The 23,799-nt window shown below is 41.1% G+C and overlaps 2 protein-coding genes across 4 annotated transcripts in view; both read right to left on the minus strand.

The window, feature by feature from the left end:
- POC1B (POC1 centriolar protein B) overlaps positions 1-14,765 on the minus strand; it is a 54,109-nt gene extending 39,344 nt beyond the window's left edge. For both annotated transcript variants that reach the window (XM_049792258.1, XM_049792259.1), the window contains exons 1-8: positions 14,688-14,765; positions 14,493-14,577; positions 5,354-5,525; positions 4,365-4,544; positions 2,961-3,068; positions 1,942-2,057; positions 1,422-1,555; positions 581-649 (exon numbers count right to left, since the gene is read on the minus strand). In XM_049792258.1, the coding sequence (XP_049648215.1) occupies positions 581-649; positions 1,422-1,555; positions 1,942-2,057; positions 2,961-3,068; positions 4,365-4,544; positions 5,354-5,525; positions 14,493-14,577; positions 14,688-14,702 (879 nt within the window). In that variant the 5' untranslated portion in view covers positions 14,703-14,765. The remainder of the gene's footprint in view (positions 1-580; positions 650-1,421; positions 1,556-1,941; positions 2,058-2,960; positions 3,069-4,364; positions 4,545-5,353; positions 5,526-14,492; positions 14,578-14,687) is intronic.
- On the minus strand, positions 9,190-14,577 carry GALNT4 (polypeptide N-acetylgalactosaminyltransferase 4). 2 transcript variants are annotated; one of them, XM_049792257.1, is made up of 2 exons: positions 14,119-14,213; positions 9,190-13,854 (listed from the first exon to the last, which is right to left on the minus strand). In XM_049792257.1, the coding sequence occupies exon 2, from the start codon at positions 13,830-13,832 to the stop codon at positions 12,081-12,083; it is 1,752 nt and encodes a 583-aa protein (XP_049648214.1). In that variant the 5' UTR covers positions 13,833-13,854; positions 14,119-14,213; the 3' UTR covers positions 9,190-12,080. The 2 variants fall into 2 exon arrangements, with proteins under 2 accessions (XP_049648214.1, XP_049648213.1); XM_049792256.1 differs by lacking the exon at positions 14,119-14,213 and adding an exon at positions 14,493-14,577 and having other exon boundaries at positions 9,202-13,854.
- Positions 14,766-23,799: the final 9,034 nt, after the last annotated feature.

Raw genomic sequence — 23,799 nt, forward strand, 5'->3', positions numbered from 1 at the left:
TTTGCTGTCCAATTTAAAATAATTTTTGTTTTAAATGCTCAAAACAACTCTTCCCTGTACAAAATCCAGTACTTTGTTGTTTCACCAATGTAAATTAGCAAAGCTACTGCAAGATTTTTTTTACCAATTCTAGATAAAGTTTTCCCAGTATTACAACTTAATTCTTACAATTACAGAGTAGTGACTTCAAAAGAAGTGAAAACCTAGTGGCACGTGTAGACGTTAATACTAGTTGCAACACAACTACTTTGTTGACACCGAATTGCAACACTTAAAATATTTCTATTTTTAAAAAAAAAAAATAATCATTATTTTGATATATAAAAAAAGAAGTTGCTAGTATTGTGGTCTTCTCATCGTAACATCCAATTGAAAGTAGTTAAGATCAAGTTTTTAAAGGATGTATTTATTTTTCTCCTCAAATTTAACTTTAGGCTAAACAAAGTCTATAAAACTCACTACTAGACAGAATGCACGTGAACATACTGTAATTAGCATGTTACTGTGACATACTGTATTTAACTCCCATCCACTGTATCAAAGATTAAGGCATTTAATTTAAAGAGACAATACCACAAACCTGAGCATCTGCTCCACCTGAGGCAAATTTTTCGCCACCTTTTGAAAAAGCCACAGAAAGTACAGGTCCCTAAAAGAAAAAAAAAATAGCATACATTAAAATTACGCTATTACTGTAATCATGGTATTTTAATGCAAAGAGAAAAACACTTATGCTGTTACCCAATATAAATAGATTCTTTCAAGTTTAATAAAATAAGGAACAATTTAACTGTAGTGAAAGTTTTGCAAAACAACTGGATTGGAGAGTTAATATTGCACATCTTCATAAGATGTTGCATTACAATGCATTACGATCAATACTAGGAAAACAGTGGTATTTTCCTTAGATTTTATGCTTCAACTCTGCAATGAAAAATTATCAAATATATATTAGATCACTCAAGACAATGTGTTTGAGTGATTCATTATCAAAAGTGGTGTTTGTTTTGCATTAGGAGGAAAAGGAAAAAAGTGTCTGCCATTCTTTACAAAAGTTATCTTCCATAAGCTTTCCCCCTCCTTAGAAAGCACTGTTTTTCAATAGACAAAAAGACTAACATGCCAAATAATTGACTTTGACAATCAAAAGAGTGAATTATTAATTAATTCAGAACCTGTTTTATTACTTAACATTAAGCATGCATACAATATTGACAGATTGACTGCATGGTCATAGGTAAAATTGATGCATTTCCTTATGCACTTGTGACAAGGTGTATTAATACAGCACTTTGCTGTCCGCTAAAGTTTATCCGCAAGTTGCAAGATACAGGACACAATGGCATAAGTGTTACTCTCCCTTTGAAAAGATACTGCATAATCTATTAAGATCTCCACTTAAATAGGATTATTGCATATACCTTGTGTCCATGAAGAGTGTAAATAAGTCTTCCTTCTAAGAGGTCCAAAATCTTAAGGGTACCATCAGTAGAAGCAGTGATGAGATAGTTACCAGAAGGATGGAATGATACACAATTAACCCCTGCTCTGTGAACTAATTTACAGAAGACAATATTCAAAGACTGTAGATAACTACTAACAAGAAATGTACACTTTATTTCTTTGCTCTTTTCTACTTCTCAAAGAACAACCTACTTCATTTAAGGGAAAATCAACCAAAGTGCTGGGGCATAGCAGACTCTCCAAAGTATTTGCTTAGTTCTGTTCTAAAAATTAAGATAAGCATTGCAAAGGAATAATCAGGATTCAGATTGGATTTTTAGGGTTGCCAGACTACAAAAAGATTACTTAGAAAATGCCAATATGATCTGTTTGTTCAGTTTCCTCAATAAGGAATGAAATCATATAATCTACATAAATCACATTTCATCGCAAAGAGCTCTTTTCTAAAGAAAATACAACAAACTACATTGTATTTACCTTTGTAATGCTGCAGCAGCTTGTTCATTCGAATATCCCACAGTTTCACTGTATGATTAGAACCTGCAGAAGCTATACACGTACCACTTGGGTTGAAATCCACAAAATTTGAAAATCTAAATATAAATAATGAAAATAGATTGATTATGTGTTTCCACAGAAATATTTGGTTGTATATGTATGTCTATATATACAAAACCCACAATATTAACACTGAGTTGCCGCAAACTCGTATGGAATCCACATGTATGGAAACTCAAATAAGGTATTTCAAGGAACTGAAATAAGCACAAGAAAACAAGATGTGCATGATAAATCAGACTGCATATCCTGGCTTTTGTTAAAAAGATAGTATAATCGTCCTGACTCAAACCTTCACAGTTTGTGTTGGAGTACAAAGTTCCTAGAAGAAAGTCTACAAAGACTTTGTAAGCAGCAAGTAAAATATTTTTGTCTAAGAATAGACCATTTAGCTATAACCACCTTTTAGCTTGGAAAAAGGATAGAGAAGGCGGCCATGAAATTAGCAAAGCAGATAGATATACAAGATTAATATTCTATTGCATTTGTTAATTAAAACTCTGGTTCCAAGATGTTTAAGAAAAACACAAATAAGTAAAAGCAAGTATTTTCTAAACCTAAATAAGGCAGGTCACTGAAGCTAACAGAATACTGTTTTCATCAACAAGTGAAGAATTCTTAAACTTCTCTTCTTGTTAATGCTATTTGATATTGGATACTTCATTGAAACTGAGGAAACACATGAAAATGTTCAAAAACCTAAGAACAATATGACTTCTCTCTGGTCTGTTTCTTGACTGTTGAAAAAAACTTGGATAAGTGCAACCAGTTAACCTCTTTAGAAAAATCTGAAATAAATTGTTTTACTTTACATGGGTAGTAGAAGTTTGATCTATTTTCAGATGTAACAAATACAGACATTAATATCACAAAACATGAATTTAATCTCATTAAAATTACACATTTACATTTCTCCTTTTTTTTCTAGTAACACTTACCCTCCATAATCCAAGAAGCTATCAATACAAGTTTTATTTCTCGTATCCCAGATCTTAACAGATTTATCCTCACTGCAAGACGCTATTAGTCTTCCATCAGGTGAAAATCTGGAACATGCAAGTGTATACATTACTAAACAACTGACACTACCTAGATTAGCATTAGAGACATAAGTAGCAAAACACCAGAACCAAGAAAGCCTGTTTGGAATTAAAATGTGTAACATTCAAAGGACATTTGAATTCCTCACATTTCTCATGGAGTAATAAAACTGAAAAGAAAAGCTTTTCCCCCACTCCTCCCCCCTCCATTTCACAATCAACTACAATTAAAAACAGAGCCATAACCAACGGCAGGGGGGGGGGAGGTAACAGCAGCCTAAGGTAGTCACTTCCGATGCCAAAAAGATTGTTGTAGAAAACTATAGGCAAAAAGACAAAGAGGACAGAGAAGAACCTTGCGTTCAATGTTAACCTACATATATACTCTCCTGTGAGCTCTCTCTAGACTTGGAAACTGTCAGCAAAACAGTCATGATTATTCCTAGACTAGCAGACTAGGTTTTTAAACAGGAAGATTGATTTGTCTATCATTTCACCAATCATTATTATTTCTCATTTTGAGCAACTGCACAAGGACATTAGAATAGTGTTCAAGAACTTTCACATATGATTTCCTAGAGCTTTTATCATTCTTTTCAGTGATCAGATACTTTGGAACTTTGTAAGGCTCTGCACTTCACCGGTGTTAAATTTCTTCCTCCAGAGGTTTAAATCAGGCCTCTCTTGACTGCAGATTTTCCATTAATATGGACAAACGAAAAAAAAAAAAAAAAAAAAAAATCAGCAAAAAACAAGCTTTTCTTGTCTTTGAAGAGCTGCCCTGCCTTCAAATAGAGTGCGAATCTTAACTTGCAGCACAAAGGCCATTTCTTTTACCTTTTCCAATTACGTAAGCTTAACTCATTTTGACTCATGACCATTCTTTCATGCCACTACTGTTCCAAGATTAGTTGAGAAAACCCCTACTGTGCACAATAAATCTAGAAACAAGTGAATGCTGTGAAATAAGTTAATACAGCACAAAAACAGACAAGACCGGGGAAAGACAGGATACTCACTGAAAATAAATACAAAGACCCTATTTGTCCTTTAAAGTAAAAGAATTAATACCCAGCAACAGATTTAATATGTGCATACATTAACACAGAGCAAGCTTTCAGACTTCAACTAGGAGATATGTAAAAAAATGTGTGTGTGTGTGTAAGAGTGATTTATTCAAATTTAATTATTAATGATAAATAATGATTCACAGATTTTTCTTCTCTTAGTTCTGCCCTAGGAAATAAAAACTCCTTGTTAGGAGTTCTGTTTCTTTACAAGAAGAATAAAAACAAAGCTTACTTGGCACAGCGAACCCAATGAGTGTGTTGGAATAGGGAAAACAGAAGGCGCTGATGGCGAACACTCCATATTTTTATTGATTTATCATTGGATGCTGAAACTAGAAAGTGGCCGTCATGCGAGAAGCTCACGCTACGAACAGATGCTGTATGACCTTTCAGTACCGATGATTCTCCATGACTAGAGGAAAAACAAAAAAAAAACCAAACCCAAAACAAACAAAAAAAACACAACCAAGCCACAATTGTATTAAACCGAAAGAGTTTTAAAACCCATAAAACTCAAAGTTAACATATTTGGAATCTTATCCAAGTGAGAAAGCAACGTATACAGGCTAAATCTCAGTGCCACCAATATTTTTTGCCTTATTTGAATATTATTTATTAGAAAAAACAGACTGCAAAGTAATTGTATTTAATATGACCAATTTTATGGAGCAGTGCAATTAACTAGCAGCATTAGCCTCCATACAGTATATGAAAAAGAAGTTATTATATTTTTTGGTACAGTTATCCACAAAATGCTTAAAAGTTAAAGTCAGACTGGTTTTTCTAAGATAATTCTGAATAGCTCGTAATCACTGCTACTTGGGAACAGTCTAAAAAGGCAAGTCATTTCAAAATTATTTTTTTTTTTCCGAAAATGCTACTTGTTTCCATTGTCACTTGTCCCCCAAAAATGAAGTGCAGCCATGCAACTCTTATTAAAAGAAATGTATCCTTTAAGCCAGAAAAATACTACCAAGCATAGTCCCACACACATGAAATTATGACCTCTGAATTTCTACACTTTTCTTTTGAAACTACAGAGTATTCAGCAAAGAACAAGGAACACAGTCAAGAACCATGTTGCTTGTGCTCCCCAATTTCTGTTTCTGTCAAAGCCTGGGGATGTGGGAAGGAAAAAAGAAACTTTTCTTGGGTAAAGACTGCAATATTCGCATTGCCCGTTAATGAAACACGTAGCCAGCGTTGCCCAGTTATACTCACATGCAAGGGATCCACAGTCTGACAGTACGATCTTGAGAAGCTGAAGCAAGCAGCTGCCCGTCTGGTGAGAACTGTACGCTGGTCACCGCTTCCACGTGGCCTACAAATTTATAAGCTCTGCATTGTGTCTTCAGCTTCCACACCATGAGAAACCTATCCAAAGAGGAGGTAGCTGGCAGGAAATAAAAGATATTATGAGTCTGCTCACTGTTACTAGAAAAAAATCAGAGCTAACGACTACAGATTTGGATTTACCAGTGAACTTACTGGGTTTTAGGGGGAGGGAGCAGTTATTGGGTTTTAATGGATACTTGGCCTGAGCAGAAGCTTGGCGGGCAGCAATGCCAACACCAGGCTTTTGGAAGGACATCAGAAGACTGGGAGGAGTAAAGGATAATTCTTAACAGGTAGCTCTCCCATATATTAAGCAAACTGGTTTACAAGTCCTTTAGAAGATACAGAACAAAAAATCCAAAGCTGAACTTCAGCACATGTCATTAAGTATGAATCCAGATTTGGCATCACCAAATACTAAGAACAAGAGACAAATTCTTCAGTGATCTCACTTTGATCTCTGAGATAGATTTTATTTCAAGTATCAGGTGTTTAACTCTGAAAAGACAGGCCAGCCTACACCAAAGATAGAATTTCTAACTCTTCAGATATCTACACTAAAGTGAATATCCAAATAGGATAATTCTGTAATCCTATTTAAGTACCAATTTTTTTAATACTAACATTTGTCTAGTTCAAATCACAATGTGAAGTTTTCAGTCTGATAATAGAAAGAGCATGAAGTTGTTTTTTTTTTTTGCAATCACTTTGCAGGTGGACCGTACTATCTACATTTGAGAAGGCAGTCATAGTTTTTACTTGAGGTTGATCATTTTCAGGAAACGATATGCAGCAAAAGCAATGAACAGTTGAACTGGCTAGTGTGATATTCCTATGCCCTCTTATCTTCATCTCTGCTAAGTGCAAACATGCAGGACAAATAAAACCAAGGGATTCACACTCCCAGCCCTCAGTTATAAAATTTCTACCCCTAGGACAGAAAGGGAGGGAGAGGAAGAACAAGAACCTCCTGGAAGTTGAAGAGGACATGAAAAGGATGGCTATTCTCTTCCCAACCTCTTTCAGGCACCAACATAGCACAAAGGAACGGAGTCTGTTTATTAGCACATGTGTCAAGGCAAGCCTTGAACAAAATATTAGATATTAAACTCTCCTTAGGGATTTGGCACAGAGATATTATTTTACTCCCAAAAGGCTAGCTTCTGGTAAAAGATGTGGGACCAGGCTATCCCTATGCCCATATCAATAGGCCTAAATTTGACACAGAAGTAGATGCTGTTTTCCCCCTCCAACTTTTCAGAACTCTATTTTACAGCAGGCTCTTTCTAATTGTACTTGAATGATTCCTTTTTCCCCTTCGATTCAGAAAAATGTGACCGAGAGTGGCGTAAAACAGAAAGGAAAAAGTGAAGTGTAAGCTAGGACAGAATTTGAAGGCATCACATTGGAAAAGCGCAACAGACAAGACTAACAGTTTCTAAAACAAACAATGCAGAACTACCAAGCACCTACGGTATTAGGAACTGCATGAAGGCCACGTAATACCAGCTCTCTTTGCTTTCAGTTCTAAAACCCGAAGGAACTATTTTAAAAGATGACAGTACAATAAATTCAAAGCCTGGTTTCTTGTAGTTTGCTCTCTCGCAGATGGATTATCCCAAGGTTAATGAGACACAAGCAGCAATCTGAAGTTCTCCTTTCCCTGGCACATCCACAAGTGCCTGCCTTGTTCTCCCTCCGGACTCCCCGTTGCCTACGCTCACACAGCACCCTCTCCCCATCCTTACGTAGGTTTTTCTCTCAAAGTCACCCGCTCGTTACCATGCCACTCAAAGGCTACTATTATCTCTGATAGTGCAGTTCCAGCCCAGCTGACACCAGCCCAGGGGTGTCAGGGAAGCAGTTCAGGACCCGCACGGGAAAGGGTGAATAACCGACAAACCCACTGCAGAATTATTTTCCTACAGCACGCAAGCTGATGTGACTCTGTGTCCGAACAGCATGGGAGAGGCGTAAACCCAGAGCAAGAAACTCTAAGCCAAAACTCTGAATGTATATTCAGCTTTGACCTCTATCCTGCCAAGAAAACCAGGTCCCTTTACCATTAACAAGCCTCAGTGAAGCCAAGCTATTCAAGCTATGTTCAAGCAGGCTGAAATCAGTTTTGGTGCATATGGCCAACACCTAAGCATTTTGCTCTAACAGTCAATGTTTTATCTTAGCTAACCACAGGCACTAAATACAAGAGTCTATAGGGTAATGATGTTGCCAGCACTGATTTTCATTATCAATACTAACCTTAAAAACAGTTTTATACATGAAAAATGTACTATTATCAAATAAACTTCGTTATTTCTTTTTATTCCATTCTAAGGGATTTTGCCTACTTTATAACAACGCTGGTCCAATTTACTCAAGCACAGTATTTAAAGATAGCTTCTTAATCCTTTATGCATTTTCCTCCCCTCAAATTCATGTTGTCCATGCATTTAGGTCTTCAAAAGCAAGAACCTTCCAGGACAGATTACACATGAAGTCCTACAGCAGTGCTGATCAGACCCAGTTGATGCATTCTGTCAGCAGCCTACAGTCTGACTTTTAATTACCAGACCACCAGTAAATGGTCCACAACAGATCTCCAAGGCTAGTTTAAAGTATTGGAACTGAAACAAAAGAAACACAGAAGGTCCAGAAGAATTTTTTAGGATGGGCCATACCACAAACAGGTCTGTTGCACAAGGTCCTCAGAAAACACAACATAACCAGAATCATATTTAGAGGTGAAAGACAAAATTTGCCCTTGCTGCAATAATGAAAATATTTGACCAACTGCAAAATATAGCTAGAAAGAAGAAAGCTGAAAATTCACACTGAGCTGACTCCAATATGCAACTTAGACCAGTTTATAACATCAGTGCCTTTTTTTTTTTTTTTAATCAGTGTTTTCTGTACACACCCAAGTATAGCTGACGTGTCTCTATGTGATTTGCTTTTCTGGTGATGAGTCACAACAGAATCAAACACCAAAGAATAGAGACTTGGCCTTTGTACACCACTTTGCGCAGTTCTCTAAACTCTCTGGGCTACACATATGGCATGAAAAAAGTTTTTTTGGTACTTATAAATTGCACCTGGCTTCATTGCAAGTTGTATATTTATGAAAATGTATACCATCAATATTCACATGTATATATGAAGATACAAGTTGCCGCAATAGGGTATTACCATTAAACTCCCATTTCCCAAAATACCACAGTAGTGACTATAAGAAAGTTGGGCAAAGATCAGAAGAGACATACTCAGCCGGGCTTTAACAGCTAGATATACCTCTTGGTCATCTTTTTCCCCTCCCAAAATATTGAGGCATCCCCAACATAATTAACTCAGTGCAAGAATTACAGGACAGATGGAGTACAGGGCTGCACACATGATATGTGTGTGAATATTCAAACACCACCACAAAACCCACACACTTCATAGGAACCTTGCAAATCTCCGTGTGATAACCTGCAATGTCAATATACAAACACATTTAAACAGTGATTTGCAAGATTTCCTACTTGGAGGAAAACAATTATTAATTGAACCTCTGTCAAGGGAACTAATCTGGAATTCTAAGCACAGTGCATGAATTACGAGGAACTTTTAATAAGTCCCATAAGTTCAAATTCATAGCAGTTTTTATTGTATACTGTATGTACTTAAACAAGCAGAAGAGAATTGAAAAGAGTCAGCACACTAGCCAATATTTATCATTCTGGATTTTATTTTTTCGAAAGAAACCCCAAAGCCCTGCCACATTTATTCAGTGTTAAGTTTACATTCAATTTCTTTTAGGTCACTTAAAATCAGTAGTTTAAAATATATACAAGTCTTCCCCAAATTTTCAAAGTCTAACAGAACCGAAAATCTTTCAGAGTTTCAGATTTTCCAGAAATCTTAACACACTGAAAAACCATCTGGATTGGAGCATTTCTGTAGAATTGCTGCAACTCAGTTCAAAACTAGTGGAAATGAAATGCTAAGGTTTTTTTACTTCTCTCTTTCCCTCTCCTTCTCAACCCCCTCCTCCTCCTACCGCCCCCCCCAATTTATTTATTTTATTTTTTTTATGGTGAGGTTATTTGCTTTTGCTTATTTTTCCTTTTAGTTTTTAAAAAAACACAAAAATAGAATGGGAGGTGGTGGGGAGAAGGAGGAAGGGATCAGATACATACATAGAGAATAGCTTTTTAAACTTTAAAAGGCAGTTTCACTTAGACTTATTGCTTAAATAGATAAGGAGCACTTTGTCAGTTTTAACATGAAGGTAGTTTTCTTATATGAAATGTAGTTTTTGCCAAGTCCTAAAAAAGTTAACCATATAAAAGTTGCATAGTCTATATTCACACCATTTAATTATTTTCATCTGAGGAAACATGCATTGCACATACAACTTATGCTCTGCCATGTAGGAGAACCCAGGCCTTTTTCCTGTCATTTCTACCGAATGTAAGAGTCTACAGCAAGCTTTTCACAAAAGCACATACTTTATATAATTTACCACCCCAGTACATAATGAGTGGCTGCCTTTTAAAATTTGATAAATGGTTCATAACTTGTAGGTCCACAAAAGAATTCCTTGCTGCAGAGTGGAATGGACTTTTTCAGGAATGTCTCCCTTATATAGTAAAAAAACTTCCCTTTTCAAAAAAAAAAAAAAAAAAAAAAAAACCACCAAAAAGCAACAGTTTAGGGAAAAAAAAAAAAGAAAAGGAATAAAGAAAAGAAAAAAAATAAATCAAATTGCAACTAACCTCCTAAAAATAAGTTAAAGACTTAAAACTACCCATGCCACACAGTGGCAAGCATTTTTAGCATGATTCAATGCTACGTCCCCAGCTCCAAATTTTCTTCTTCTCTTTCCCTTCTATCTTAGCCTGCTTCCACCTAAACCTCTCAACTCTGTAAAACCACTAAGATTCAAGAATACATCTTAACTTACTCTTGGTTTATTTTTGGCAAATCTTCACTTATTTCAGGTCTCACTTCCTCCCTTTTAACCCTTCTACCTACTAACACCTCCAGCAAATGCACACCTACTACATTCCTCAAGTACCAGATTCTTTTTTGCTCACTAGCTCAAGTTCCTACCTACCAGCCCCATGTCAAGAATTACTACACTTTAGCTACTGAAAAACATTTATCACTTCAGTGAAAGTAATCAGAAAAGCTGGAATGCCTGAAACATTAAGAGAAGTGTTCAACTTAAATCATATAAAGCTAAAAAACACAGATACTAATACAAGATTTTTTTTCCAATAACACAATACATCTATCACATCTACTGTCTATAATCACACTTAAAACAGATTAGTGACATGATTCTAGAATCAATATTCTTCAAAACTTAGCATAACAGGATACAGAAAACATTCTAAAGAAGCTGTTTTGTGAACCACCTAACCAACAAATCTTGGTTTCCTCCAAGCTGCCCTTTGCCTTTTCAACTCCCCTCACGTCAGGAACTCCAGCTTCCCAACCTTACCCGAGGTGTCCCATGGTACTATTGTGACTAGAAAGAGGCAGCGTATGCTGCATCATTTCAAAACTCTACCTAGGGCTGATGCCTGCTAGCTGTTGCCAAAATACTTAACATAAAACAGCCCAAGTTTTCCTCTGTGTCTCCTTCCTCTACCCCACCAACAGACAAGAAAAAAAAAAAAAAAAAAAAAGATACATGGTATAGTCACATAAGCTATGTGTCCCTTGGATGCCAGGCTTAACATGGAAAAGTTTACACAGAGGCAACGTAAGTATTAAATATATAACTAAAGAAACAGCAGTAGCTAATGCAATTCTGTGCTTTCTTTCCTTCTCCGTTATCTATGTACAGAATTTTTACTTGTAGCTACCCCTATTTCTTCCCATTTGTGGTACCCACCAGCACGTCCTTGGTTCTGCTGCTGCTACACTCCTCTAAAGGCATGAGAGCTCCTGACTCACCCGCATGAGGTAAGTGTTCCAGAATAGGCACAAGACTGCAAAGCAGTGCCAAAGCCCATCTACTGAAAAAACTTGCTTTTCTTCAGTGTAATAGAGCTAGCTGTCACCCCAAAACACTTAAGAGCATGTAAGTTCCCAGAAAACTGCAGAGTATTACAAGGCTTCAGATTCAACTTCCCACATGAATGTAGATTCAATCACATGCTACTGTAGCATTACTTACTGTGTTAGATACATTATAACATATGTATCTGCAACATAGGTCAGTTAATTCCACTGCAACAACCCTAACTTTTACTTCTGTAAGATTCTTTACTTTCATGTAACATTATCTTACAGGTTTAGTGTGGGGGGTTTTTTAAGGAAAAAAAAAAACAACCAACAACCCTCCTCAGTCCCCTCAGAAGCCTTTGTTTTACCATAATCAAGACAGACCAAAGTACGAAAATAACGGATAAAAGTTCTACAAAAATAAAAGGCATTAGACCTGTATTCAACATTTTAGAAACTAAACCCCAGCATTTACTTTCACTTTCCATACAGTTCACTACAGCAGATGCAGTTTCTACACCACTACAGATGCATCTGGAGACATTCCAAGGTATACAATCAAACATGTAAAAACCTTGGAGATTACAGTCCATTCGATTCATACTACCAGCAGTGATTATTTCTCAAATTTCCAAATCTGATTTTTATCTGCAGCATTACAAGTTCTCATTTGCACATCGGCACGCCCCTCAGTTGTACGATAAGCAGTAAGGCACTTTCCCGAATGAGGATGGTAAATAGTCCCATCTTCTTTGAAATGCCATATAATAATTTCTGGGGTAGGAGATCCATCTTTTGGGCAGCTCCTCATACCTATGAAGTCTTCATGCTCAGGGACTTCAGCACATAGCTCAGTTACAGAGTTAAATCTAATCTCCTTATTTGATGTGTATTCAAAAAATTGATTGCCTCCCTGACCATGACATCCAAAGAGAGAAAGGTGAGCCCCAGTAGGATGATGTTCTGGTAGGACATAGTCGAGGCATTCTGAAGCTATTCCTGCACTGCGGATAGCACCATGCCAGCCAGGACGATCTTCTGGTACATGCAACTCAGCAAATATGTTTTTTAAATACCAGTTAAAACTCTTGCATTTCAAACGTTCTCTTAATATCTTTCTCTCAGAAATATCTCCATAGTTTTCTTTTCTTGCTGAAGGATTTCTGTTGTAAAAGTGCTCTTTGTACTCATCCATCCACACCTCAGCAGCACGTGCTGTGTTCTGAAGGAAATTTGGTCTAGCGTAGGGCGCGCGCTTTGGAAACACATGGCCAACATGGGAGCACGGATGAATTTCCAACATGCCTCCACACTGCCAGACCCTAAACGATAATTCTAAGTTCTCCCCTCCCCAGACATCCATTCCTGTATCGTAGGTACCCAGGTACTCAAAATACTTCTTGCTGACAGCAAACAAGCCACCAGCCATAGTTGGGGATCTGATTGGGTCAGTTTCAGATTTCCGCCTGAGCCGCTCATGTTTAGGCACCGAGTGCCACTGGAATGTCAGCCGCCAGTCAAACCCCCCAATCATGGGCTCTGCCGTTTGCATGTAGTATTCAAACGTTTTCCAGTCAATGGTGTCAATGACAGGGCAAACAATAACAGTCTCATTCTCAGCGATCCTCTCGAGCAGTGGCTCCAGCCAGCCGGAGACACATTCACAGTGACAGTCTAGAAACGTGAGAACATCACCAGTAGCAAAGGTAGCGCCAATTAAGCGTGCACGAACCAATCCTTCTCGTTTGTTGGTTCTTATCAAACGGACTCTGTTCAGACTGCTTATGTATTTTTCGAGGTCACTCTTCAAATACACTTTATCGCTCAAGTCATCCACCAGTATAATTTCTTTTAGAAGCACCGAAGGTGATGTTTCAAGAACACTGTGTATCGTCCGCAGCAACGTTGACCAGGCTTCATTGTAAAAAGCGATTATAACAGACGTCGTGGGCAGCCTCCTGTAGTCGTAAGATTTGGTTTTACAGCCACTCAGTCGATTATCTTCAATGTGCCGGTGGAGAGAGATTTTATCGCTCACGTAAATATTAATTGCATACTTCTCGATCAGCTCTTCTTCCTGTTTCTTCTCCTCGGGAGTCAGCTGCAGGCGAGAGGGCTTACCCCATTCTCCTGGGGCGTAAGGATCAGGCGGGGATTTGTCATACACGGGACGAGCCAAATCCACAGCTTCTCCTGCTCTGTCAGAAAAGCGCCTCTCCCATTTCCCTTTGGTGATGCTCTCCCCGGCGAGGGAGGCACCGAAGGAAGAAACCGACAGCTCGAGCGCAAAGTAAGCGATCATCAAGAAGCCGAGAAACACGCAGCTTTTGCGGACCCACGTCCATCTTCTCGCCAGACGGATCCTCATCGCGGGCGGTTACAAGCAGCTCCTAGCAGAGAGGAGCTCCGTCAACCACCGCCGGGCTCCCCCCCCCCCTCCTCTTTCTCCCCCCGCCCCAGGACGGAGGGGGCTTGCGGGGTCTTCCAGCTTCGGGCTCGGGTCGCCGGCCGAGAGCTGGCAGCCGGTCCCCCCGTCAGGGCCCGGAGGTTTCCCGGGGGACGGCGGGGCTTGGCAAGGGGGAGTGGGGAGGGGGGGGAGGAAAGCGGTGAAGGCGCGGAGCAGCCCCCCCACCCCCGGCGCTCTCCTCACTTACTTCTTCCTCCTCCTCCTCCTCCTCCTCCTCGCCGCGGGACAAACCCCTCCTCCTCCCGCCTCCTGGTTTGCTCAAAAAGTTGTCGCTTAAGGAAGGGGCAGAGACTCCTCGGCCCGCCCGCCCGCCCCGCCTCCGCAACCGGCCCGGCGGTTCTCCGCCGGCTGCCGGGGAGGGAAGGAGCGAAGGAAGGAGGGAGGGAGGGAGGGAAGGGAGGAGGGAGAGAAGGAAGGAGAGAGGGAGGGAAGGAAGGGAGGAGAGAGAGAAGGAAGGAGAGAGGGAGGGAAGGAAGGGAGGAGAGAGAGAAGGAAGGAGAGAGGGAGGGAAGGAAGGGAGGAAGAAGGAGGGAAGGAGCGGCCGGGCCCCCCCGCACTCACCCAGCCCCGCGGCCTCCGCGTTGAAGGCGACGCCGGTCACCGCCGCTCTGTGGCCTCGGAAAGGCCGGATCAAGACGGGGTCCTCCTGGGGAGAAGGTGCGCACCGTCAGGCTCCGGGGACGGGGTGAGGGCCGGCGGTCCTCCCCTCACCCCCGGAGCCGTGAAGGGCCTCACAGGGCCGGGCCGGGCCCTTACCAGCGCGGAGGCCATGGAGCCGGGCCGGAGCGGCGGCCCCTCAAACCCCCCGCGCTCCAAGGCGCGTCCAACCGAACCCCGAACCTCAGCCGCGGCGCCAACCCCGATGGTTATCGACCCGCCCACGAAGGCCGGCCGGCCAATCCGCCAAGGGGCGGGGCGGGGCGGCAGAGGCGCCTATCTATCGGTGGTGTAGGTGCTCGACTCCTTCTTAAAGGCGTAGAGCCGCGGCGCCCGGTTACCTCAGAGGCGGGCGGGAATTCAACGGACCGGACCGGACCGGCGAGGCCCGGAGCCGCCATCCCGGCCGGACCCGGGTAATTAAAGTCTCTCGTCTCGGTCGGGACCCCGCGGCTTGCTGCTGGGAGAGGTTGAGCGGCCGCCGAGGGAGCGCGGAGCGGTGGGTGCCGGAGCAGGAGGCGGGAAACTGGACCTGAGGGTTATTATTTAAAATAAACAACGACGACGAAGCCTGTCGAGGTTTCCCGGTCAGCGCTTGTGCTTGTGTCATACGGAATCGTCTTTAAACAGGCCTCGAGTGCTCTAAAAACGCCCAGCTACCTTCTTAAAATAAAATACGCCCCCCCCCAACCCAACACCACAGAAGCGTTGGCGTTAGCGCTGCCGATGTCGGTGCAGCTTCGTGGTAAGGGAACCAGCCTCGCCGAGAAAACACGGCTCCCGCCGCTGTGCGGGTAAAACGAGAGCTGACCTCGAGTAGCAAAAGGGAGGGATGCGATAGCAACGCTGGCATTCGATATGGAAGTGTTCCTGAAGAAGGAGCTTACGCTGCAATTACCTTCTTTTTTTTAAAAAAAAAAAATCCGGTCTGCATTTTACAGAGTTTCATCGGACATTAAATTCTTACATCTACAGAATCGGGTCAGTAATTAGGCCAACATGTAAGATTCGTCAGGTATAGGACAGTTCCAAATCAATTGCGTTTAACCGTGAAACAGACATTTAAAGTAATAACTTTAAAAGTGCTGAAAAAAGCAGGATTATCACAAGTAGGTAGGAAGGTTTCCGTGAAAAATCTGCTAGCCACTCCTTGCATCGATGTTATGCAGGCTGATAATTTGCCTTCACAGCTTCAGAACATAAAAAATTCCCCGCTGCGGTTCAGGAGAGCTCAAGGGTCTCACTCAGTACCACTGCTTACAGGTTCTGGAGATGATTGCCTTTAGTCATTAGCAAATTACTGGGATTCCAGCGGCACTGGTACTGTTTCACATCAGCAGTGATTCAGATAAGGAAGGCTCCAAGGCTGTCAGGGAGTGACTTAAGATTCAGATACGGGATGCTCCAAGATTGTCAGGAGAGGACTGGGATATGTTTCACGGTTGTTATGAAAGTACTAGTTATCTCTACTTTTGTTTTTTGTTTTCGCCAGGCAACAGGAGTCCTTGAGACAGTCCGCATGGCTTCCTGTCTTAGCCCTGTGAGAGTTCCTGGTACGGTCAAGGGACACTTAACCGCCCGACTCATTACACTTATGCTAAGGCCTGGTGAGACTTCCCGAGTTCGTAGATCAGCCCAGAGAGGGGAAAGAAATGGACCACCACTCCCAGTCTTACTGAATCTTTTTCCTTTTGCCTTCTTCACTGCTGCTACACTTCCAGCAGCTCAGCATCCTTTACTCATTTTGAGGTGCTAGCAATAAACTGGAATCTGTACCAGCCCACAAAATTCCTGAATTATAAAGTGCCATGTGATAGGCATAAAGCAAAGGAAGGACTGCGATTACTGAGAGAAAGAGGGCGGCATCCCTCTTTCTACAAATTGCTGGAAGAGTGTTTCTCAAATTGTAGGGCTTGTGAAGTTAGTCTGTTCCTTGCAGCTTCTCCTCACCTGAGAGTGTTTTGAAGACTCCCAAGTGCTTGTAGGAAGCAAAGTATTCCCTTGCTGCAGACATATAATTAGCTATGATGACTGTAGTTATAAAGCTGGCAGGTAATAGTTTTTACGCTGATTATTTTTTCTCATTAGCATGCATAGATTTTATTTTTAGAACGATTTTAAGATTATTGTAATTCCTAATAATTTCATACAATTATGAGTTGGCATTGTCTTTTTAAGGTTGAGAATAACTGTTCAGCGATACACAAGTGCAATCTACTGTATTAAGTTGTTGTGCCCTGTGATGACAATGATAAATGGTGCATCAGAAAATATCTTCCAAGCGTAGGCTGTTGTTTCAGCAGCTGTGAAGTTTATTTCTCAGGCGCTGAGTTAAGGTAGTATATGTCCAAACAGAAATCGTGTATATGGAGGAACACTTTAAGATTGTAACTCAAGGTTCGTGCAGGATGCATGGTCACTGTAGGAAAGGGCCTAGTAAAAGTACGTGTAGAATTCAAGGACACATAGACAAACGTCGTACCCTTTGTGCCTGTGTGTTGCAATGACCACATAAATTACACTGATCACAGATGATTTCGTAACAGAGGTAATACAATGCATGTGCACAAGGGGCAAATGTAATATACTAGCCCACCTAAAATTCTGTCACGTCTGAGATGAGGACTTTTAACTTACTGTTAATCCTGCCTTAAAATAAAACTGAGAACCCCAACTTTAATTACGTGGGATCATATTGGGAGCAACTGTGTTAGCAGCAGAGCTGTCCAGACCCCCGGAGAGGCCTTTGGCCCTCAGGCTGTTGGCAGACAGGGAACACAAGCAGGCAGTAGTGCGCCGTGGGTGCTAGAGGGGAGTGTGAGCTATGCTTTGCCAGCGTGGTGTCGGTTATTCATCCACCTACATGCAGGAGAAGAATGTAGTCTCAGGGCACAAAGATTTAATTATAGGCTGTCTTGCAGTTGTAGAACCATTATACCTTATGCCCCCGGCATCTTTGCAACCTCTCATCCTACCTTTTTTTCTCCTACATCAAAATGGTTATGAAAATAAATATTAACACTGTAAAGTAACTTGTGAAGTACTGGAGTTTTTTTGTTTTGTTGAAATTTTCTTTTCAAAATCCCATTAAAGTCTGTTTGCCAACAGCAGCAAGAAAATGGAAAAGAAAAGGATATCGAGTAGGTACATGTAGATTTGAAATGCAAGGATGATTTGGAATATATAGGATGTTACTTTTAGTCTAAGAAACATAACATATAGTCTAAAAAACATCTTGGGGTCCTGAGGGAATTGGCAGGTGTAGTTGCTAAGCCATTCTCCATCTTATTTGAAAAGTCACGGCAGTCAGGCGAAGTCCCCAGTGACTGGAGAAAAGGGAGTATCACACCCAGACCATGGGAACATCACACCCAGACCCTGGGAACTACTGACCAATCAGCCTTACCTCTGTGCCTGGTAAGATCATGGAGCAGATCCTCCTGGAAGTTATGTCAAAGCATATGGAAGGTGAGGAGTTGACTAGAGACAGCCAACATGGCTTCACCAAGGGCAAATCATACCTGATTAATCTAATGGCCTTCTATGATGGAGTGACTGCATCAGTCGACAAAGGAAGAGTAACTGGTGTCATCTACCTGAACTTCTTTAAATCCTTTAATACAGTCCCCCACAACATTCTTGCCTCTAAATGGGAGCGGTATGGATTTGATGTATGGACTATTAGACGGATAAGGAATTGGCTGGATGGCTGGATCCAAACAGTTGTAGTCAATGGATCAGTGTCCAAATGGAAATGAGTAACAAGTGGTGTCCCTCAAGGGTCTGTTTTGGGACCAACACTATTTAATATCTTCGTTAATGACATAGACGGTGACATTGGGTGCACCTTCAGCACGTTTGTGGATGACACCAAGCTGAGTGGTGCAACTGATACGGTAGAGGGAAGAGATGCTATCCAGGGGACCTTGACAGGCTTGAGGAGTGGGCCCATGCAAACCTCACGAGGTTCAACAAGGCCAAGTGCAAGGTCCTGCGTGGGGCTTGGGGCAACCCCCAGTACCCATATAGACTGGGGGATGAATGAATTGGGAGCAGCCCTGTGGAGAGGGACTTGGGAATACTGGTGGATGAAAAGCTGGACACGAGCCGGCAACGTGTGTGCTCACAGTCCAGAAAGCCAACCGTATCCTGGGCTGCATCAAAAGGAGGGTGACCAGCAGGTCGAGAGAGGGGATTCTGCCCCTCTGCTCCGCTCCGATGAGACCCCCCGTGCAGTACTGCGGCCACATCTGGGGTCCTCAGCACGGGAAAGACATGGACCTGTTGGAGCAGGTCCAGAGGGGGGCCGCAGAAATGATGAGAGGGATGTTGTAGCTGATAGATATTTGAGATTTTTCCCTTGTTCAGTGTATAGGTTGTGTTTGTACTGAAGAACAAATAAGAAAACCTAAAGTGCCTGAAGGGAAACATGTGTAAAGGAAAACTGCATAATTTAAAACCAGCACTTTAAACCAAATAACCATCTAGATTAGAAGCCGAGAGTGACAATTACTCTGCCAAAGAACTTCTCTCAAAGTCATTAGAATTTGTATAAAAGGGGGCACGTTATCCAAAGGGGTTTTTCCGTTTGTTCCTTTTAATTAGATGCTTTTGTATAAAAGATACATATCTTTCTAATGACTACAGTGATTAAATTCCTTAATGTTTCTCCCTAAGTACCCAAACAGCACAGTAAAAATACTGACATAGTAATATGCAGCTGAAGCAGGCACTGAGCTGCATGTAAACCTCTCTTAGTGTTACCTTCAATGTCAGATTATAACTCATACTCTCTATAATGTATGTATGTGCATTACTTGAATCTGAGAATGTCTGCAGCCACTGACTGTGTTCTGATAACGGGGCTGGTTTGACTATGGAATTTTGTGGGATAATCCTATTATGGTGTTTTATAGCAGTGGCATCACTACCTGCCTGGATACCCACATGCAATTCCATATCTAAAGAACATCTTTCTCTTTCTTCTTTTTTTTTTTTTCTGTTAATGCTCTAATGGAGCTCTGTGTTGCCAGGAACATGGCTATGTTGGTAAATACATTTTTATTTCAATGTGCTTGCATCTAGCTTTTCTAAAAATAAGTAAAGCAGTTCTTTTCTAAACAGATATGTGGTATGATGGCTCTTTGCCATTGCATACAATAGCTGAGAAACTGTCAAGTTGCAAAATTCAATTTGTTGGAATCAAGTTAGTTTAGCAAATTGTTTGGTAATGTGGATTTAAAATCAAGAACTATTCATGTGTCTTACCGGGTTCATGAGCATTAGAACAAGTTTGGAAGAATTTAGTACAATGTAGCAAAGGTTAGAACAAATTCATTAATGCTTCAGCAGATGCCACGTAGAGTGGTGTTTATAGAATATCTTCCATTTAGTACTGCTTAACAACAGCATCATCTAGTATAATGCGGATATTAACTGCAAAAGTCAGTTGATGAAAACTGGTGAACAGTGAACTGAACTGGAGGTACCCAGCTTGGCGAAGTATCTTTTTAGGTATGTATCACAAGGCAACACCTCACCTAAAGAATCTGGTAAGGAGCGTGATCTAGGGAATGGAATAAACAGGACCAAGAGAAATTAAAATAAGAAATTTAACTAGAAAGATGAGGTCTTGATAGCAGAGCTCACTTAATTCTAGACAAAAAAGTAGCTTTTACTGAAGTCCAAAGTCTGTGAAACCAAATTCTGGCTTAGGTGGCAAATTTATGAATAAAAGGTTGCAGTAAATCTATTTGCTGGGTGTTAACGAGGAACTTGGTATTTGCACAGAGCAGAATTCATATTAGTAGGTATTTTATAAGTTCATGTGGTTTGTTTTAAACCAGACTACATTAAAACTGTATGGGTGAGGTTTTCAACCATTAAACTGAAGATACGGAGAATATAAGGCATGATAAAACCTTAATACATCATGCTTGACTCAACTTTTCAAAAGGAAAACTGCTATATACATTAGCTTTAAACAGAAAATGTAGAGAAGCACCTGTTTTTACCACCTCCAATTACAACTGATCAGGTTATTTCAGGAATCCAATAAGCTGCTAGAAACACTCAGAAAAATACACAGGTTCTCCTTTGTACATAGATAGACAAACAGGGTATGAGACAGAAACATGAACTGAAGGCTGTGTAATAATCAAGAGTGTATCAGTGAGACTGGGTAGTTGATGATACACCAGTGAAGACCAAAGACAAGAAAGTATTTTTTCACGTACTTGAAGGAACAAAGCAGAAAGGGATGCATAGATGTTACTATGAGGCTTTGGGGAACTAGTGGGATTGAATGAAACATTACGAGAAGTGCATATTATAGCAAAAATAATCAGATACGTTAATACGGTGCTTTTTATTCAGAGATTGTTAAGTATTTTTCTAGTTCTATTAGTTGTTCTACAGGTAAGAAGTTGCTTGCTTTCACATTTCTGTAGAAGCATACACAGTGGTGAAGGCTATTGGAAGACTGCTCTTGAAAACGTGTGCTCCAAATAGACTGATTTTATGGGGGATTATAGCAAAATCAGAAACAGAATTAATGTCTGACTCCCAATTCTGATTTCAGGGCTCCAGGAAATTACTAGTGTGCCTCCAGGGAATACTTACCCCTCAAAATTATGTAGAAATAAAAGAGAGTTGGTTTTTAAGTAAGGCCACTTGCTAAAATTACCTCTAAATGAGCATAACAGAGTCCCAGTTGGCTAATGACATTTTCTGTTCATTACTCCTGATATTTCAGATTTGACCAATGTTTTTTGTGATGTCTTGCTCAGATCCCATTTCTTATTGTACTTTATGTTAAGTGTAAGACAGAAGTAGTGACTTCTGTCATCCTGGCTAGTTAAATTGATACCAGTAGTATTGTATTTGAGCACATCTGTAGCTTTTGTTTTCCACTAGCTATTTGTTGGGGATTTTTTGGGTGGTATCCGAGTCATACAGAAGAACTAGCGAGTGACTGTTTCTGTGTTTCTTGCATTGCCTTGGGTATGGCAGTTTATAGCAAGAAGTATATAGGTATGTAGGCAGTACCTGGATTCACAGTGTGGTTTAGGCCAGAGTCAGAACTCAAGGGTTTTTTAAAATAGGTCTTGCTTACGTTGATAAATTCTAAATTTGGTTTAAGTGTCTCCCAGCTCAGGCTGAAGTTCAATGGCCAGTCCAGCATCAGCAAGGTGTCTCAAGGTTTGTACATTGACAGCGTCTAAATATGCTAGTTTAAGACTAGCTCATTTCAAGTGCTTTTAAAATAAAGTTACTGTGTTAATTTTGAGTTTTCTTGCATCCCTGTACCATATGTATACTTAATTGTAGTACCAAACCAGACATAAATAAGTCTAGTGGTTAGCAGCTGCCAAAAGGGCCATCATCGCTCCTTCTTTTCATGTCGGCATTAGTGATCATCTGCCCTAAGAGTGAAGTGGTTCAGAAAGCTAAGCCAACACGAATAGTAGTGTGGTGGTTGCTTATTTATTGTTGGTTTAGTGTTCGGCCAGTTTAGCGCGTTGAATTGGTTCTTCTCAGGATCAGACCAATGGTAACTGGCACACCGTAAGTGCCTGGAGCTTGCTGCCGAGCGCAGGACTGCTCCTTTTGACAACACTCAGCCAATACGTTATCTTAGAGAAGTTATCAAACTACACCCTTAGACAATACATTTTCCTAGTTTCATCAGCCTACAGCTGCTACCTCATGCTCAACCAGTAACAACCACCATCTGGATTCCTGTGCTAATTTATTTTTCCTGCTGCTGATGGGAGGGGAAAATGGAAGTTACCTTACTTTCTGTCTTTCGTGTGCTTGCTTGTCTGCACTTACCCAGGGAGGACTAGGGGGAAACACACATAAACATATTAAATATGAGTGAACAGTGAAGGTACAACACAAAAACTAAAGCAAGTGCTTGAAACCAATGACCAGAACTGCCAGGTACAAAGTCTGAGAAATGATAACAAATGTTATTACAGAAACAAGTCAGGAAAAACAATATGCCACTATTATTGGAAAACAAGGAACCTAATGGTGCCTGAACACCTGCAGCTACAAGCAGAGGAAGGGAGTATGAAGCTGTAAAAAAGGTCAGTGGGCCCCACTGATCTTCTGGGTCCTCCACTATGACTTCCAGTTCAACGAGTCTACGTGTAGTGGCAAAGGAGGTGGAACGTGGTATCCAGAGAGGTAAAGAAGGCAGCAGAACGGTGTGCTCAGTGGAACAGGGACGGTCTTCGACTGTACAGCTTGGCGCACGTGCCAAGTTTTATCTGTGGCATTAGCTGCTTCTGCTAAATGCTTGCTGAAGGCCAGGGTCTGACCCACCAGAGCCTTCGGGCGCCTAGCACACAGCTGTGCTACGTGCATGGGTTTAGCAATGTCATAACGCTTGTGTCCCAGCTCCGCACCACCCACGCTTACTATGCCTCCTCTAAAAAGCATCCTTGACTCCGTACACTCATGACCAGAGATGAACTGGGGCACTGAATTAGAAACGTCACTGTTCTCTCCTCTCCTGCCCCTTTGTGAAATGTATCTAAAGACCGAACCACCACTTTATTTTACCGGAGCTGAACTATATTTTGTTACTACACTTAAAAGAACAAGGAGATCTTAATTCCACTCTTCCCTTAGGTTAGTTTCCAGAGGGACAGGAGTAAGGCAAGGTGTTTCTGCCCAGGAGAGGCACCTCTTTCAGGTTCGGGATTGTTACAGGGAAGACTGGGTCACATGAGAGACACAAAACCTTACAGATTATTTTTCTGCCACTTCATAATACCTCTGGCACTTCTGCCACCCCTAAATGCTGATTGATCTGCATTCATTATTGCTATACCAGAGCAGGGTAGGGCCTTTGTCGGGTGAAGGAAAGCCTGCATCTGTACATTATTTTTTATTTTTGCTATTGCAGCACTGGCTGCTCAGGCAGGAAGAGCTTTCCAGCACAACAGTCGGCAAACCCACAACATGACAGAGTACCACAGATGCTTCCTGCTCCTACCATTTAGATTTTCTTTTGAATATTACTGGTGTGGCTGGTGCACACAGAAAGATGAAGGGGGTACCAGTAGTTTCAGACTCTCAGAAGTTTTATTATTAAATACACTGCTCTGTTTGCGTGCCTGCATCAAGTATAAGAGCTGCCACCATACACGAGACAGCTAGACACTGCTCTGAGTCAAAGAGTAAGTGGCAGAGTTACACC

This window comes from Accipiter gentilis, chromosome 34 (assembly GCF_929443795.1).
Source record: "Accipiter gentilis chromosome 34, bAccGen1.1, whole genome shotgun sequence".
Classification (NCBI taxonomy): Eukaryota; Metazoa; Chordata; class Aves; order Accipitriformes; family Accipitridae; genus Astur; species Astur gentilis.